The sequence below is a fragment of the Oncorhynchus mykiss genome, chromosome 5 (assembly GCF_013265735.2).
Source record: "Oncorhynchus mykiss isolate Arlee chromosome 5, USDA_OmykA_1.1, whole genome shotgun sequence".
NCBI classification, from domain to species: domain Eukaryota; kingdom Metazoa; phylum Chordata; class Actinopteri; order Salmoniformes; family Salmonidae; genus Oncorhynchus; species Oncorhynchus mykiss.
Genome location: NC_048569.1, coordinates 54,148,883 through 54,166,715, shown reverse-complemented (window position 1 = coordinate 54,166,715; position 17,833 = coordinate 54,148,883). Strand labels below are relative to the sequence as shown.

At 46.1% G+C, this 17,833-nt stretch overlaps 1 protein-coding gene across 1 annotated transcript in view; it reads right to left on the bottom strand.

Moving 5' to 3' along the window:
• Window positions 1-17,833, bottom strand: part of obscna (obscurin, cytoskeletal calmodulin and titin-interacting RhoGEF a) — an 85,604-nt gene that overhangs the window by 2,243 nt on the left and 65,528 nt on the right. The window contains exons 55-79 of the mRNA XM_036979050.1: window positions 17,484-17,586; window positions 17,216-17,345; window positions 16,630-16,735; window positions 14,782-14,890; window positions 14,557-14,696; window positions 14,327-14,439; window positions 13,902-14,070; window positions 13,530-13,617; window positions 13,187-13,387; window positions 13,009-13,069; window positions 12,797-12,874; window positions 12,469-12,641; window positions 12,321-12,347; window positions 12,063-12,215; window positions 11,932-11,977; window positions 11,741-11,815; window positions 2,670-4,434; window positions 2,429-2,560; window positions 2,206-2,328; window positions 1,641-1,808; window positions 1,442-1,547; window positions 1,031-1,270; window positions 603-820; window positions 406-462; window positions 41-116 (exon numbers count right to left, since the gene is read on the bottom strand). Of these exons, the coding sequence (XP_036834945.1) occupies window positions 41-116; window positions 406-462; window positions 603-820; window positions 1,031-1,270; window positions 1,442-1,547; window positions 1,641-1,808; window positions 2,206-2,328; window positions 2,429-2,560; window positions 2,670-4,434; window positions 11,741-11,815; window positions 11,932-11,977; window positions 12,063-12,215; window positions 12,321-12,347; window positions 12,469-12,641; window positions 12,797-12,874; window positions 13,009-13,069; window positions 13,187-13,387; window positions 13,530-13,617; window positions 13,902-14,070; window positions 14,327-14,439; window positions 14,557-14,696; window positions 14,782-14,890; window positions 16,630-16,735; window positions 17,216-17,345; window positions 17,484-17,586 (4,657 nt within the window). The remainder of the gene's footprint in view (window positions 1-40; window positions 117-405; window positions 463-602; window positions 821-1,030; window positions 1,271-1,441; window positions 1,548-1,640; window positions 1,809-2,205; window positions 2,329-2,428; window positions 2,561-2,669; window positions 4,435-11,740; window positions 11,816-11,931; window positions 11,978-12,062; window positions 12,216-12,320; window positions 12,348-12,468; window positions 12,642-12,796; window positions 12,875-13,008; window positions 13,070-13,186; window positions 13,388-13,529; window positions 13,618-13,901; window positions 14,071-14,326; window positions 14,440-14,556; window positions 14,697-14,781; window positions 14,891-16,629; window positions 16,736-17,215; window positions 17,346-17,483; window positions 17,587-17,833) is intronic.

Below are 17,833 nucleotides of genomic sequence, written 5' to 3'. Positions count from 1 at the left end.
CAAAAGGCACTCATTTCGTGGAACAACCCTTCTTACTTACATTATAAAAGCCAAAACCCCAATAGCCCAGATGTCGGTCTCAGGTCCGACTCCTTGTCCGTCGAGGATTTCTGGAGCTTTAGAGGAAGGACAATGTAAACTGACAAAACATGACAGATCGAGACGGCATTCTTCATAAGAGTTTTACATTCCATTGTTTCCATTAGTACGTGCCAGTGAATTGAAGTCAATCTTTCAAGGAAGAACGTTTATATTCCAGCGGCAGAACACAGAGGTCGAAATGAATTAAGTTTATGGTTAAAGGTTAGGTTTAGGAAAAGGAGTTAGGTTAAGGTTTGGCATCGTTTCGGTGCGGTTAGGGTAAGGGTTAGGAAAGGCATAACAGTTAACATTGGGTTAGCGTACCCCCATCTGCCATTCTGTTTCTGCCCGTTGTCTGTGGAGAGGCGCTCGATGGAGTCTCTGTGTGAAATGGGAAGACGGATGTAACTGTTCTTCAAGAGCAAAGTGGAGTGATGAAGTTAGGCAAGCTTTTGTTCAGCCTATCATCCCTATCCACCCATCCTCCCCGCTCATCCTTTCCAGTCATTCTCTTGATGTACCTTTCTCTTGTCCCGGAATGTCCTCTATGTTGAGTGTCTGTCCGGGTGTGAAAGACTGAGCGGAGCCCAGGTCTACGATCTTCAGCACGTTGCGGTCCGTCACCAGCATGTTGTCCGACTTGAGGTCCAGGTGGACGACGCGGCGGCTGTGCAGGTAGTCCACAGCACTCAGGATCTGAGCCAGCAGCTCTGCCACATGGAGTTCAGCATAAAGATCTCTGTTTGGGGTAAAAAAGGATGGAGGGGGAACATGGTATATCTAAAACCCATCTTCTGCATCTTTACCAAGTACAGTAAATAACACATTTTGCATCCACACTCTGGAAATCGCAAAACCCATTAGCCAGGCAACGCTACAAAACTAACACACCCCCAAAACACTACTAAGTAATGTTGCAGTGTAAAGCAGGCAGCTGTGTCTTTCTGACCTCTCAGTCAGGTTGTAGAGCAGCTCTCTGCCAGCACACAGCTCCTGGATGAGCACCAGGCAGTGGGGGGTAATGTAGGCCGTGTGCAGCTGCACCAGGTGGGGGTGGTTGAGCTTCTTAAGCAGCTGGTACTCCCTGAGCACCAGAGCTCTATTTTCTGGCCTGTAAGGGGTGATCTTGGCAGCAAACAGCTGCTGGCTCTGGCCGTCCTGACACTGGGTCACCACGCTGAAACGACCCCTGACATGGACAACACGGCGAGAGAGAGACGGTGAGAGAGATTGCACACACATCTGTGCTTTACAGGTAGGAAGGACAGATGTGTAGTAAAGAAATGCTCAATGAGTACACATTCGCGTCGCGTAGAAAAAAAACGCAAACTTTCCTAACCCAGTGTTGACCGTCCAGTACCTGTTGATCTCTGCGAGGAAGCTGTAGGTCTTGTGGCTAGGTTGACCTCTTGACCCACTGCCCTTTGATCCTGGGTACTCGGTCTGGATGAGGGGAATGTGGGTCTCTGTAGATGAAAGGAGAACTGTTACTTCTGGCCACAGACTCAAAAAGGGAAGTAGAGCACAAAAACAAACTTTCATCAATTAACACTAATTGCCTTTAGGATGGGTTGCCATAACAACAGGGGGTGAAGGGTCACTGAAAGGTCCTGCCCCCTTCTTGGTGATGCAGCCAACCCTGAAAACGTATCCTGCTCCTCTGAGTAAGTCCTTCACTACGTAGCAACTGTCTGTCACCTCCTCGCACAGTAGCTTCCACTCCCCACCTGTGGCAGTAGCGGGTATGGGAATGTTTTATAATTATAATATTTCATGTGCAACAGGTGCATCATCATCCATCATCCATCATCCGGTAGACAGTGTTAAACTTGTTCAATTTAGTGTCGCTTCACTTCACTGCACATACACCAAAGGCGGCTGGTGGTACGGCGACTCATGGTACTAAATTGGGGTGGACGGGCGGATGGTAATGGCTGGAACGGCACAAACGGAATGATATCGCACACATCAGACACAGTTTCCATGTGCTTGATACCATTCCATTTACTCCATTCCAGCCATTATTATGAGCCATCGTCCCCTCACCAGCCTCCTGTGACATACACATTTCTGTGGAAAATCAATATGCAAATCTGTGTGATCTGTAAGCAGTGTTTTTCGTACCGTCTGTGCTGTACTGAACACAGTAAACCACTGGGTCGCTGGACTGCACTGGTCTCCATACCAGCAGAAATCCACCTGCCTCCAACTGGTGCACATCAGGCCTGGTCAGGTGGATGAGCATCTCTGGAGAGAAAACAGAAAGATAAACATTAGACTTGCAAAGAGACACACAAAGCCTCTCTCCTGCTGAGTAGATTGCAAATTGAGTCCAAATATACTTCACCTTTGTTCTTCTTGAATGCAGGTATTTTAGGTATTCTAAATGAAAATAATGTGGACTTCTTTTTAGCACTCTCCAAGCCAGCGCTCGCCTTTTGCTCAGGTGGAGCAGGAGAGGAACCCTTTACAATCGGCCCTGCATCACACCAAGAAACATAAAGGGTGGACATTCTGATTGTTTCCACTACATGAGAGGGATCCCATTCGGAAAAAGTGTACGAAACTAAAAGTGCATGGTAGCTCACCTCCCTTCGTTAAGTCCTCCTTGCTGGACGATTTGGTGAACAGCTTGGTGAGACTAGAGGCTGATGCCCTCATCTTTTTCCTGAGTGACATGGTGGGGGTTTTGGGCTCCAATTCCCCTAGCGTGGGTCCCTGCTCCGTGCCCTCCAGTTGTGAGTAGGAATGCCCCGCCCAGGACTGCCTACGTAACAGATTCATCAACCCAACCTTGGGTGACATCCTGGGAGACTTCCCCGTGGGCGGTTTGGCCTGGAGGGCCGGGGTGGACGAGTGCCTCTGGAGACGTGCCTCTGTGTCGCTGGACCTCGAGGGTCTCTCTGGGGCCTTGAAGGACAGGCTGGGGCTGGGTTTCACCGGCAGGATCGTCTTCTCTACCTTACCATTATTTCTGGCCGTTGAGTTCTGGTTGGGGTGGGTTGTCCTTCTCGGTGGGATCTGAAGTTGGCCGCTCCGGCACTGGGGCTCCTTATTAGCTTCCACAGCCTCAGACCCCTGGAGCAGGGAGCAGGGGGACATTGTGATCAGGGGCTCCTCCTGGTCATCATACTCATCCCCTGCTCTCCCTCTTTGTGTGGCTGCAGGGTAGCCGTGGGACAGCCCCTCACAAGAGTCCAGCCTGCTGGAGCCCTCAGAGCCATGCTCCAGGATGAGGGACTCAGCCAGGGAGTACTGAGAGCCAGCCAGGTTCCCCGCCTCCTCCTCTGGCCTGAGGCTCTTCTCTGGACCAGCATGGGGCGATTTTGCACACAGTTCCTGAAGCCTGGCCGTAAGCTGTTTGGGAGCCACTGCCACTGAACCTCTTCTACCTCTCACTTGGAGAGGGGGAATGTCCAAGCTCTTCTCCTCTTCCTCCTTGTCAGTGAAATCCTCCTTAAGATTCAAAGCACTCTCCTCTTCTCTACGTTTGGCGGATCCTGGTGAGCGTCGGGAGTACTCGTCCAACGACTTGCTCCTCCTCTGCGGTGGTGCATTGTGCGAGAGGCTGACCCCGCTGTCAAAGGAGCAGGACTTGAGCATGGACGACTGCAAAGACCCTCGCCTTTGCCCGATATTGGTCTCGCCTTCGTCCTCCACATACTCAATGAGAGGCTCGTTGAGGCGGCTAGAGAGGCTTCTGCGGAGCGGCTTGCGGCCCCTCTCCTGCTTCTTGGCCTGGAACTTGTCCCTGAGGGTCATGTGGCGAGCGGACATGGGCGAGAGCTGCGCGGAGCTGTTGTAGAAAGTGCTGCGGATCAGGCTGCTCCTGGCGATGCAGCCTCCTTCACTCCCGGACGCGGAGCCATCATCCCCCTCGGAGAGGTATAGGGACGGGCTGCTTTCTCGGCTGACCCTCCTCTCCCTCTGGGGGGTCGGCTGCTGTGACGCATCCGAGGACCCTATAGACTGCCTGCTAAGGCTCCTCTCCAGCACGCTCATCTGTCCTCCCATCTCCTCCTCCTCCTCCTCCTCGTCCTCCTCCTCCATGGTCCCCTCCTCCTCTTCCTCCAATTTCAGTTTGGCAAAGGGCTCAGGGATCCTGGCTCTCTCCATGAGGGGGTCAAATTCTTCCTCCTCCTCGTCTTCATCCTCGTCAGCTGTGGTGCAATGGTGGAAGAAGTCCCAGGCATCAGCCTCGTCGTACTCAGAGGAGGAGCCGCTGCTCATGGAGGTGCTGCTGGGCTCATGGGGGTCCCGAGGGGCTGTGATGGAGGTCTCCCGAAGAGGGGCATCCAGCAGCTCTGGGATGGGCTTCAGGATTAGCACCGAGCCCAGGCAGGTCAGAGAACGCTGGGTAGAGAGGGGAGAGAATGCAGGTGAGAGAGAAGACAGAGCATTCATACAGAGCTGGGAAAAGACAGTTCAGAAAACACTTGACATAAAGAGAGAGAAGAGACAAGAAAACACTGGACAGAGTTAAAAGACTGAAGGCTCTATTTTATCGGCTGGCGCTAAGGAGGCTTATGTTTCAAACGCAGGGTGTTTGCAATTTTGTCATGTTAAAACTGGCGCACTGGCATTTTCCAGCCCTAAAGTCAGGATCCGCGATTTACCTGTCTAACATCAGCTCGCTTGCGCTGAGGTGGGAGGGGTGGCAAAATTTGAGGTGTGCACTTAAAAACAAGTGCAAAAGTGACAATTTGCTGCAGCGCTGTTGGGAAGTTTTAAGACCCACAAAAAGCACGTCTTAAAGGAAGTAGTTGATAATGGAATGGATTTTGAGACTGGAAGCGCAGCTTATCTAGCCATGACGCACAGTCACCATGGAAGGAGAGATGTGCCTTTTTTGCCTGTGAATCTCGTATTTATGAACATAAAAAAATTGTTTTCCCCATTTCGATTTGATTAATCCTGGCCATTAGCCAAAAGTAGTCTATGAATAAAGGGGTTTTAAATGGTTGACAGAGCTTTGAAATATTTGAGGATTTTGCCCTCATGCTTTTTTCAATATTCACAAACTTACATTTCGCTTGTTCAAGTAGGCTATCCATTCCAATTTTCAAAGAGCGCCCCTCGTCCAATTACCAAAGACACGCTCCTCCAAAGAATTCAGTCGTCCTATAATGCCATATCAACAACAATTTATTTTATCTGACTCGTACATAAGCAACGATACAATCTTGATGGCAAGATGGCGCCGACAGACATGGCAGCTCTGCTTCTAGCTCTTAAGCAACTTTGCAGTATTTCGTTTTTTTGTGTGTTATTTCTTACATTATTAGCCCAGAACGTTTTTTTTCGTTATTACATACAGCAGGAAATAACTTTTGGATATCAGAGCGACGGTAACTCACCAGCATTACGACCAGGAATACAACTTTCCAGAATTTAATCCTTTGTTCGTACTCCCCAGGGCAATTTATCTTATCCCTGAGGCTGCTCCAAGACGAAGCCGGCGGAGAAGAGCTATTCATAGTGGACTTCTTGCTCTCCTACAAGATTAACATCTTCTTCATCCGCTTTAAGAAAGCACAGTGCCACCGGCGCAGCCCGCTCCCATGGACTGTGGGCTTTCGTTCTCCGTGGCTGAAGTGAGTAAGACAGTGAGTGTTAACCCTCGCAAGGCTGCCGGCCGTAGCCGTGTCCTCAGCTGGCTGGAGTGTTTATGTATATAATCAATCTCTCCTTATCCCAGTCTGCTGTTCCCACTTGCTTCAAGATGTCAACTGAACTCCATGACTGCATTGAGAGGCACTCTAGACCCACTTCAATTTGCTTACCGCCCCAATAGATCCACAGACAACGCAATTCCCATCGCACTGCACACTGGAATACCTATGTAAGAATGCTGTTAATTGACTATAGCTCAGCCTTCAACATCATAGTACCCTCCAAGCTCATCAGGGCCCTGGGTCTGAACCCCACCCTGTGCAACTGGGTCCTGGACTTCCTGACGGGCCAACCCCAGATGGTGAAGGTAGGAAACATCACCTCCACTTCGCTGATCCTCAACACAGAGGCCCCACAAGGGTGCGTGCTCCGCCCCCTCCTGTACTCCTTGTTCACCCATGACTGCGTGGCCACGCACACCTCCAACTCAATCATCAAGTTTGCAGACGACACAACAGTAGTACGCCTGATTACCAACAATGGCGAGACAGCCTACAGGGAGGAGGTGAGGGCCCTGGCGGGGTGGTACCAGGAAAATAACCTCTCCCTCAACATCAACAAAACGAAGGACCTGATCGTGGAAGTCAGGAAACAGCAGAGGGAGCACGCCTCTTTCGACATCGACGGGACCGCAGTGGAGAAGGTGGAAAGCTTCAAGTTCCTCTGCATACACATAACTGACAATCTGAAATGGTCCACCCACAAAGACAGTGTGGTGAAGAAGATGCAAAAGCGCCTCTTCAACCTCAGGAGGCTAAAGAAATTTGTCTTGGCACCTAAGACCGTCACAAACTTTTACAGATGCACAATTGAGAGCATCCTGTCGGGCTGTATCACCGCCTGGTATGGCAACTGCACCATCCGCAACCGCAGGGCTCTCCAGAGGGTGTTGCGGTTTGCCCAACGCATCATCGGGGGACCACTGCCTGCCCTCCAGGAGACCTACAGCACCCGATGTCACTAATACTGGAAAATCAAAATCAAAGTCCAAGTAAACAGATTTGACGATATTCTTGCAGAAAAATGGTATGTGAATGTCTCCTTCACGATTTGCCCAAATGTACCTGGGTGACTACACACTAAAAGTCATGTAGTTTGCTCATACTTCAAGTTGTCTGAAACTTTGCACATCCGATGGTGTCCACAGGATGGCAGCAGTGTAATTACCAGAGTGATGGCTAGATTTGGGGCCTTTCTGTTGCATTTCAAAGATGTCGTTTTTTTTTAAGTAGTTTTTTTCTTTGTATTTTCTTCTACCAGATCTATTGTGTTATTCTCCTCTTCATTAACTTCACATTTCCACATTTCCGTCAAAGTGTTTCCTTTCAAATGATACCAAGAATATGCATATCCTTGTTTCAGGGCCTGAGCTACAGGCAGATTTGGGTATGTCATTTTAAGCGAAAATTTTAAAAAAGGGGGCTATCCCTAAGAAGTTTTAAGTACATTTAAAACCAGATACTTTTAGACTTTTACTCAAGTGGTATTTTTCTGGGTGGCTTACTCTATTTCCGGCTGGTGCTACGGCGGAATTTAATTTGATTAAAAGCTAAACTTAGAATGATTCACCATCCTGGCTTTATGATGAGAACGTCCAGATGGCATGAAATGTAATTTAGGAGCCGTCTGCTATTTCTGAAGAAATGTGAATATGATCTGTAAGATGGTTCCATTATGTTTATATAACAGTATAATGGTAAGGGGACATTCTCTTTTTTTAATATATACAGTGGGGCAAAAAAGTATTTAGTCAGCCACCAATTGTGCAAGTTCTCCCACTTAAAAAGATGAGAGAGGCCTGTCATTTTCATCATAGGTACACTTCAACTATGACAGACAAAATGAGAAAAAAAATCCAGAAAATCACATTGTAGGATTTTTAATTTATTTATTTGCAAATTATGGTGGAAAATAAGTATTTGGTCACCTGCAAACAAGCAAGCAAGTCAGCTTGTCGAGAGGGGAAAAGAATGCTGCGGGAACAGGGATAGGGAGAGATTGAAACAAATATAGAAATCTGGGCAGGACATTAATTTTAATTACATTTATTCTACCCAGTAGAGTGAGAGGCAAGTCCATCCATTTACAAAGGTTACCCTCCACCTTTTGCAAGAAGCTGGCAAGATTGAGTTTATAGAGGTTGTTCAGGTGACCATCCACCATTAGGCCCAAATATGTGAAGCCCATAGGAGACCATCTAAAAGGAAATTTGTGCTTGATGGTATGGTGGTCAAAGACAGACAATGGTAAGATTTCATTTTTATCAAAATTGACCTTATATCCAGAGAAAGAACTATAACACTGTAGTAGGATCTGCAAGTGAGAGAGGGAGTGTTCTGGCTTCATTATAAATAAGATAAGGTCGTCCGCAAAGAGTGATAACTTATGGGTATGGGGGCACACCTCAAAGCCATGTATGTCAGGGCACGTTCTAATAGCCTCAGCCAATGGCGAGGGCAAAGAGGTGGGGGCTAATTGGGCAACCTTGTCTGTTCCCCCTATAGAGAGGGAAAGAGGAGGAAGTAGTCCCATTGGTAGCAATCCTAACTTTAGGAGATTTGTAGAGGGATTTGATCAAATTTACAAACACGGTACCTAAACCAAACTTTTCCAAGACGCGAAAGAGGTATGGCCATTCAACCCTATTAAAGGCCTTTTCAGTGTCGAGGGAGACTGCGACACTAGGTATTTTGTTTTTGTTAGCAAGATGAATTATATCAAAGAACCTTCTGACATTACTGGAGGACAATCTATTAATTATAATGCCATTCTGATCTGGGTTGACCAACAGGGGAAGACAGTCTCTTAGAATGCATCTTGGTGACCAGTTTACAATCTGTGTTAAGGAGAGAGATTGGTCTATAGGAGGCGCACTTTAGCGTGTTTTTCCCTTTCTTGTATATCACAGTAATCACTGCTTGAGAGAAAGACTCTGGAAAGCAGCTGTCTTTCCCGGCTTTTTTTAAGTACCTCCATAAGGTAGGGAACCAACAGCTCCCTAAATTCTTTATAGAACTCTGGAGGGAAGCCATCCTCCCCAGGAGATTTATTAGAAGGTAAGGATTTAATGGCCTCTAACAATTCAGGAACTGAGAAGTGTTCACTCAGGCGCTCTCTGTCATCCTCTAACAGGCATGGGAGGTTGAGAGAGGAGAGAAAGGAGTCGATCTCTGATAGATTATCGCTTGATTGGGAAGTGTAGAGGTCTTCGTAGTATTTCTTAAAAGTGTCATTAATTTTATTAGGGTCTAAATATATTAGTAAGAGTTTCTATGGCATTAATTGTCCTCTTACTTTCCTCTGCTTTCAGTTGCCATGCCAATACTCTGAGAGCTTTCTCTCCAAGCTCGTAATAACGCTGTTTTGATTTAGTGATGGCCCTCTCAGCTTGATATGTGTTCAGAATATTATATTTCAGTTTTTTATTTACCTGTATAGATCTTTAGTCGGGCCTCTTTGGGAGGTTTTCTCTAGCTCAGAGATTTCAGATTCAAGGGCATTCAGTTCCGCACCGTGTTTTCTCTTCAGCCCTTTAGTATAGGAAATGATCTGTCCCCTCAGATAGGCTTTCAATGTGTCCCAAAGAATGAAACTGTCAGGAGCAGAGGGTTTGTTTGTTTGTTTGTCAAAGTAAAGATATTGATCTGCTCTTTGATGAATACACAAAATTCAGGTTGATTTAGGAGTGTAGAATTTAGTCTCCATCTATATGCTCCATTTACCTTGGTAAGAATGGAGATTGATAATACCAGAGGAGAATGGTCACTAAACAATCTGGGGAGATACTCGATATCTAACACTCTATGAAACAGTTGGGTCGATAGTAAAAAGCTATCTATGCGTGTGTGTGTCTTGTGTGGGTGTGAATAAAAGGAGTAGTCCCTATCCTGTGGGTGCAACTGTCTCCAGATGTCTAGTAAATTGAGATCTTTCATGAATGACATGGTGAGCTTGCCGGCTTTGGTAAGAAGTGAGGGTTTATCAGAGTACCTATCAAGAACTGTGGTGCTTGAGCAACCTGAAGGAAGACATTCTGAATAAACATATGGTCATCGAAGTCAGGAGCATAAATATTCAATAGGGTTCAAGACTCCGAAAACATATTCCCCTGCAACAAAACAAACCTGCCCGAGGGATCAGAGATGGTGTTGTTGACTCCGAAGACATATTCCCCTGCACCAAAACAAACCTGCCCGAGGGATCAGAGATGGTGTTGTTGACTCCGAAAACATATTCCCCTGCACCAAAACAAACCTGCCCGAGGGATCAGAGATGGTGTTGTTGACTCTGAAAACATATTCCCCTGCACCAAAACAAACCTGCCAGAGGGATCAGAGATGGTGTTGTTGACTCCGAAAACATATTCCCCTGCACCAAAACAAACCTGCCAGAGGGATCCGCAATGGTGTTGATGACACAGAAGGGGATGTGTCTACTTATCAAAATTGCAGTTCCTCTTGCTTTGGAGTTAAAAGAGGATGCAAAAACTTGTCCTACCCATTCCCTCTTCAATTTCTTGTGTTCACTGGCTGTAAGATGTGTTTCTGACCGGGGTTTCGGCGCTGATGTTCTGTGGGCGCGTTCGATTTCCAGCAGCTTGGTGAAGTTGATTATGCCTAGGACCTCCGGGATCCATTGAGTGAAGAAACGGACCGGGTCACGGCCCTCGCTGTCCTCTTTCAATCCCACCACATGGATATTACTATGTCTACTCTGGTTCTCCATCTGATCTACCTTGTTTTTGAGGTAGGCATTGTCCTTCTGCAGTTATATCAGAACCTGGTCATGTCGAGCGATGGTATCTTCAACTGTGCTAATGCACAACTCAGCCTCAGTCGTTCTCAAAAGGAGATCATTCAGGGAGGATTTCAGGTCATCAATGGAAAAATGGAGTTCAGACGATTTCTTGTCAATTTTCAGAGAAAGGCCTTTGTTACCATCCTGAATTCCCCGGAGGAGAGTAGCCAGCATGTCAGCAGGCTCTCAAGAGGCTGCCGAGAGCAACAGTCTGGAACTGTCGTCTGAGTTATGAGGGCTAATGCTAATCTTGCTAGCTGTAGCGTTATCGTTATCTTGGGAATCAACAACGTTTTGGTCGTCCCTCTTGCCTCTCGGTCGGAGGGCCATGGCTCTTTATCAGCCGATGTTAGAATATTGTTTCAACGTTGTTATTTAGGTAATAATGGAATAACTTTGAAGAGCTCGGTTTGTCAACGTCTGCTCAGCTCCGCGGCATTACGTGCTTCGAGTGGACATTCTCTATATATTGTATCTTTGTCCATCTTCTGTGAAAAGTTTGGATGTGCATAAAACCCTCTATTGTCTGCGTTGCCTTAATATTATATTGCCCACAGGAAGCAATTATGGTGCCTGTAACTGTATTTAGACATTCTGTACCCTATTTAAAACCAGTTTTTGTTTCATTTAGATTCTAATTTGATTAGAATTATTCACTCTTTTTAGGCCTTATCAATAGTGAATTTAATCGTACGTTTGGCATGTCAGTGAATCAGCCATAATGCAATTTACAGTAGGCCTAGCCTCCAGTGTGAATGCTATGTTTAACAATATGTTTCCTTATTGAAGACATGCAATTACTTAGAACAATGTGGACTGAAAACATGTTCAACATTTTTGGTTTCTGTAGGCTATTTAACAAACTAGGCTATAACGGACTAACACTGAAATTGGAGTTGATGACAAGGCAATACATAAAGGCAATACATAAAATATTGTAAATACACAACTTGAAGCAACCAAATATTTAGCCATGGAGCATGTTCTGATTGGCCAGTGAGGCTTAAAGCCTCCAATTTGTTTAGTCATCAAAACCCAGCCCTTTCGCACCAACGCCAGTTACTGTGCCCATAATTCCGTTTGTAAAAAATAGCACAAATATTTCCGACACACCCCCGAACCTATAATGCTACCACTTTATCATTGCATTAGGTTTGTTAAAATAGAGCCCTGCATGTCATTATTGTACCTGCCATTTTCTCCTTGAGATGAAGACTTTCAGAGCCCTTGTATTGATATCATCAGTCTCATCCTCATGTTCACCCTGACAACATAATCAACAAGAGATAATGTGTTAGACAAGATTCATTGTTTTCCTCCATTTTATTTGTCTCCACCAACCCGGCTGAGACAGAAACAAACTGTGTATGTAATTCTTACCTGGAACCATTTGTGCCCCAGACACTCAAATGCAGTTGGCCGCTTTCTAAGGAGAGAAACAAATCATTTAGAGTTATGTCCATATAAGAAATCATAATATCTTCATTCATGTCGATGGTTGTGTATCTTACACTGGGTCTGGCTGCAGGACCGTGCGGAGGAAGCCCTGGGCACCGGTGCTCCTATAGGTGAGGTCGGGTGCGTCCCAGTTCAGTGTCCCCTCCCCCACCCTCATCAGAGTGGCCCGGTCCGTCTCCCCCATGAACGGACAGCGGCACATCAGACTGACAGGACACAGCATGATTTCAACACTTAACACTCCATGTACTATATGATGAGACTCAAATATTGCATTTAAAAAAAAAAATCATAAATCATACAGTACTTGCCATAAATAGGCCACAACACCAATGGACCTGACAAAGAAGAGAGAAAATATTTCTGTCGCGATAAATCGTCACATTTTCCCCTTCATATGATAGGAATGTCACATAGAGTGGCACAGATGTACTGAAACAGATAATACGTTTTGCTTACCAGATGTCACTTGCTATAGTGACGGGGTCTTGATGTATGATCTCAGGGGCCACAAACTCAGGAGTGCCAAACTGGCTGTACTGGTGTCTGGAAGTGTCCATCTCCTGACAGAAGCCAAAGTCACAGATCTTGATCTCCTCTCTGGGTGGAAACACCATCAGGATATTGTCCGGCTGTGTGATTGAATTCCAATGGCAGATGGTGGGTGAGGGAACTTACCATGTCACGGACTAAGCTGTCCGTCAAACTATCGACCAGGGTGCATTGTTTCAATGTGCACAAAACGAAAGTGAATGCATGAACAACCAAACGAAACATGCAAACTTACATTGATGTCCAGATGTAGGATGTTCATGCTGTGGATGTGACCAACTCCCTCCAGGATTTGCTGAATGTACATCTGCACCTGGTACCATGAACGCAGTTTATAAACATCATAGGGGCAGTCATAATAGCCTTAGCATCCAGGCAAAACAGGGGTCAACTCTAAACACTGTTCAACAAGATTGGGTTTTACAGTCAAAAGAGCGAAAGTTTTACCTCTCTCTCGCTGACTGATCCCTTCGACAGCAAATGATCAAGGAGACCACGAGAAGAGCAGCTACGTTATGGTATTAAGAACGATGTGCCGTGTTAAACATGGATCAAATTGAGCGCTACATCTCCACCCTTAGGTGTTCATCGGTGAAGTGGCTAAAAGCGCCATGGGGAAGGATACGCTTCGGTGACCAGGACCAGGGTCCTCCGTGTAGAGAAGAAGTCCAGCAGACAGGCCACCCTGGGGTGGGCCAGCCGGGAGAGCAGGTCCCTCTCTTGGAACGCCCTGGTCCTCGTACTGCTCCTCAGGGGCAGGAACTTGGCGGCAAAGCCCTCGCCCGTCCTCCTGTGGGTAACCCGCTTTACCACCCCAAACGTGCCTCTACAGACACGGGGAGAAGAGGAAGAGGACGGAACCCATTTGAGTTTATTGGAACGCAGCCAAAGGGAACGTCACCTCCACAGTTGCAGCTTGACCGATTGCTGCAGTGCGAAATATGACACCCAACTAAATGTGTACTTACCTCCCAATCTCCTCATGGACGTCATACACAGACAGCAGCTTCCTCCTCTTCCCAAGCTCCACCTCTCTCTCCTGCGACTCCAGTGGACCTACAGAAAAGAGGACCAGGACCATGCAGTCACATGTAGTCAGCCAGAGAGCATCACATTTGTGGTGTTTCAGCTGCATTCGTTGATTGGGATACTCATATTCTAGGCATTTTGTGTTACATCTGTCATAGGTTTGGCATCGGCTAGTTTGAATTACAGTAAAAAAATAAGGACAGTGAACGGATAGACACATGGCTCAGGTGAAAAGTAGTGTGCTGCTGTACAAGGGGGATTCATTTTTTTATTAATTTGACAGACACCATAGGTGTGTACTGAGGTCTTACCCTCCTCCACTGTCAGCCGAGCCTGACAGGAGGTGTGTCCTAAGTCGTTATAGGCCCAGCAGGTGTAGATGCCACCATCCTCACTCTCCGGGCACAGCACAGTCAGAGAGCAGCGGGCACCATTCTGGACCACCTCCACATTCTCAGTGGCCAACAGCTCCTCTCCATCCTCCAATCATATGAGAGAGACACTACTAAGGCACAGCTTCTACGACAGCACAGGGGCCAAGCCGTGGAAGAGAACACCAACAATTACCATGCTCGTACTACTCAGTTGATTAATAGTTTTGGTTAGTTATGTCCGGCAGTGTCAGCTATGCTTAAATGTATTGGGGAATGTCATAACGAAGGTTTGGATTAAGTGAATTATAACAGTGAATGAGATGATGGTGGTCTTAGATTGAGGAAGTTTGAAGCGTCCCAACCTTGTACCACTGAATCTCGGGGGTGGGCCTTCCTGTGATGATGATGGTGAAGGTAGCTGATTGACCAGGCTCCACACACAGGTCCTCCACCGGCACCTGGATGGAGGGAGGAGCTGAGGAGACAGGAAGTGAGGTCATTTCATGAGATGATTCATGTCTTAGGCACAGTGGCCACCTCTTTTAGAAAATAAGGAACTACAGTGTGTATGCACAATTGCAAAGTATAGTACCTGTTGGCATTTCCTCTATGGCCTCAGGAACATAAAGTTCCTCCTCAAGCTCAGGTCTCTCCTCAAGCTCAGTGGGGAACTGTGGAGCCTCCACGTGTCCTCTGGCGGAAGGGTCCCTTTCCTCTTGGCTACCCTCGGCTCTGTAGAGAAAATATATATTGGGATAAAAATAGAGATGGTGCAGTAGGATGATGAATGTATCACAGTTCTGGCAGGCAGACTCACGGCTGAGGGTATCCAGGCTGGAAGAGCATTTTGACAACAGAGGTGGGGTGGAAGTCTGTCTGCAGCCATTGCTTCACCATGGCAGTGGACCAGCCCTCTGAGTCGGAGTCTGGAAGCACAATGACACCTCTCTCATATTGATGCTCTTAGGTGCTGTTCGGGTCTAATAGTCCAAAATCATTCATTCATATTATTAACTGGCCTTTACAATGAATATATTTTTTGAAGCCATGCTAATTTGTGACCGAGGCAAAGCGTGTCGAGACATCAGCAACTGTCTATTTAAAAATGTAGAATGAATGAGAAATATGATAAAAGCTAATGTTAGGAACGTACAGTACCCTTACCTCCAGACTCACAGGAACACAATAACCAGTGCACGTCTTACCTCCAGACTTGAAGGACATCCAATAGTTTGTAAATCAGCCCATGAACAGGACATGGACACATGCCCACTCCCCAGGGGGGGGGGGGGAATAAGGGGCGCCTGATGCCCAGCACATGACCATCTTGTATGGGTAGGAGTGGAGAGTTAACTGGGCATGCGTTGGAGAGGAGAGAGGACCCATCCACATGCACTGGGTCCATGATACTGTGAGCATGATGAAGGCTCTGTGAGGTACTTCCTGTTCGGGGACTACAGAAGATGGAGAGCAGGAGGGTTACAGAGAATGGATTGACTCACATGATCAACTGGTGTCCAAAAGCCAAAGGGAAAACTACTTAGAGGTGGAATCATAGCTCATGAAGGAAAGTGATTGATAGATACAGCAATGCCAGTATTCAAATTGTATTATTTTTTTTAAATTACAAAATATTAATCTGCCTTGAAATACAGTAAATATAAATGTACTCTATGTGATTGAATGTGTTTTGTTGAAGGTGTATGATATGGATGAAATATACACTTGTCAGATATATGGATATAGCAAGGATTACTGCTGTGTCGTAATCAATCGACTTTTCGGGGTCCTGATATGGACTCTGAGGGGCCGTTATCGGGCACAGATTAAGCCTAGTCCTGGACTAAAAAGTAAACTCAAAGGAGAGTGTCTATTGAAATAGTTTTTTACTCCAGGACTACTGTAGGTTCAAATCCATGTCCGGGAAACACCCTGAGATGTAAATGAGCTATGGCCCCTTATTTATCCTGTTTGGAAAAGCTTTTGGAAATCCATCAAGATCAGTCAAATGGGAGGAAAGGACCCGGTCCTTTCCAATGCTTGTCATTTCTGAAAGATGGAAACATGATGAAAACACGAGCAAAAACATCCAATACTAAAGTGTATCAATGTCTTTCATGAATATGCACAACTAGCCAGGATATGATATCTATGTTGATTGCTAATGTCGGTGACTGGAAGTGTTTATGGTTTCACGGGTGTTTGGAATGAAATGGGATAGAAAGGGTAACCTGGGTAATGAGACAATCCAAATTGAACACGAGGAATGGCAATGACGACTGACAGCATGAAAACAGAGATAACGTGAGGTGAAGTAAAGTGATCTGAGGTAAAGTAGGTGAACGTGAGGTGAGGTGAAACTAAGTAAGGACCATGGCATGTGCTTTTCTGATCCCTCTTCAGTTAACACTGAGCTTGTATTGTCCACAGAATAAAACTGGGATAAAAACAATACTTTCCCTTGTCTCTCATTAGATATCAGAAAATAGTTAGACCTATGGGGTCCTTGTCCTAGATTGTATTAGACTGTCATCATGTCTTATAGTGTAGAACATGTGGACACTAAAGATGAACATCTCTACTGTAGCCTTCTTCTCAAAACCTGTGACCTGACTCCGAGGTGGACATTTACCTTGATTTGGTGGAGGGAACCCTCCTACTGTACCTTGGATCAAGATGGCCTGTGGTTGGTCAGGCTCACTGTCCATCACTTGTGCAAAGGCGGAGCACATCTCTGCTTTACTCTTGGCACTGCCCAACTTGTTCCACAGCTAAAACATGACAGGATTTCACATTTTAAAACGGCACTGTTTTATACCAGTGCACAAAAGCTCAAATAATGCATTGCTATAAAGAACAGCAACATTATATATATTGTACCTTCAATGTTATACCTGTACTGTGCACCATGGGGGACCGGCCATTTAGCGCCACTGCCCCCAAACTCTGGAACTCTCTCACCCCAGCCACCCGCAACTCTGACTACATCACCACTTTCAAAGCTCGAACTCAAACCTACCTTTTCCCTCACCTTAGCTCGCCCCCTTACTCAGCCCTAGTTTAAGATAAGTAACTTTTGTTTAATTTTAATTGTTTAATCCCCATTTAGTTTTTTCCACTCTTTGCTGTACGGTGTCCTTGTTCTTTTTTAAGGGGTTTTATATAATGTATTATTGTTATTTTATTACTATTACCTGTATGTTAGGAACAATTATTATATATGAAGTACAGTACATAAAGGGGGTTCCTACCTCACACTTATACTGTCCCAGGTCTGTCTCTCCAGGGTTCATGATGGTGAGCGTGAGGATCCCACTGCGGGCATCACTCTCTATGTGGTACTTCCTCTGGTCTGTCAGCTCTCTGCCATCCTTAAACCAACTGTCATAAACATGCCAGGGCACACAACCAAATAACAACATGTGGGACGATCTTAATGGGAATCAAGCAGGTACTAGCCAGGTTCCCATGACATTGTAGGGGGATACAGTAAATCCTGTCCAGTTTACTGTACCATACCTGACTCGGGGTAAAGGAGTACTGTGTGTGGAACAGCTAAACTTGATGTCCTCTCCCTCCAGCAGACATGCACTCTGCAGCCTGGTAAGGAATCTGGGGGGTGCTGTAGGACAGGAAATAATGAGTTCGTTCACTCTACGCATTACCTTTGCACAATATGCCATGGAGTATACCATAACATGTTAGAGAGTACAATCATATGGCTATGTTTGTTCTATTTTAGTGTTCTTTAGCCCTAATATTCATTAACATGAAATGCATACAGTGAGTGAGGGAGACCAATGCTCTGTTATCCCAGACTGTGGTTGTTTAGTTCAGCACCAGAGCTACTGTAAGTGAACGTGGACTCA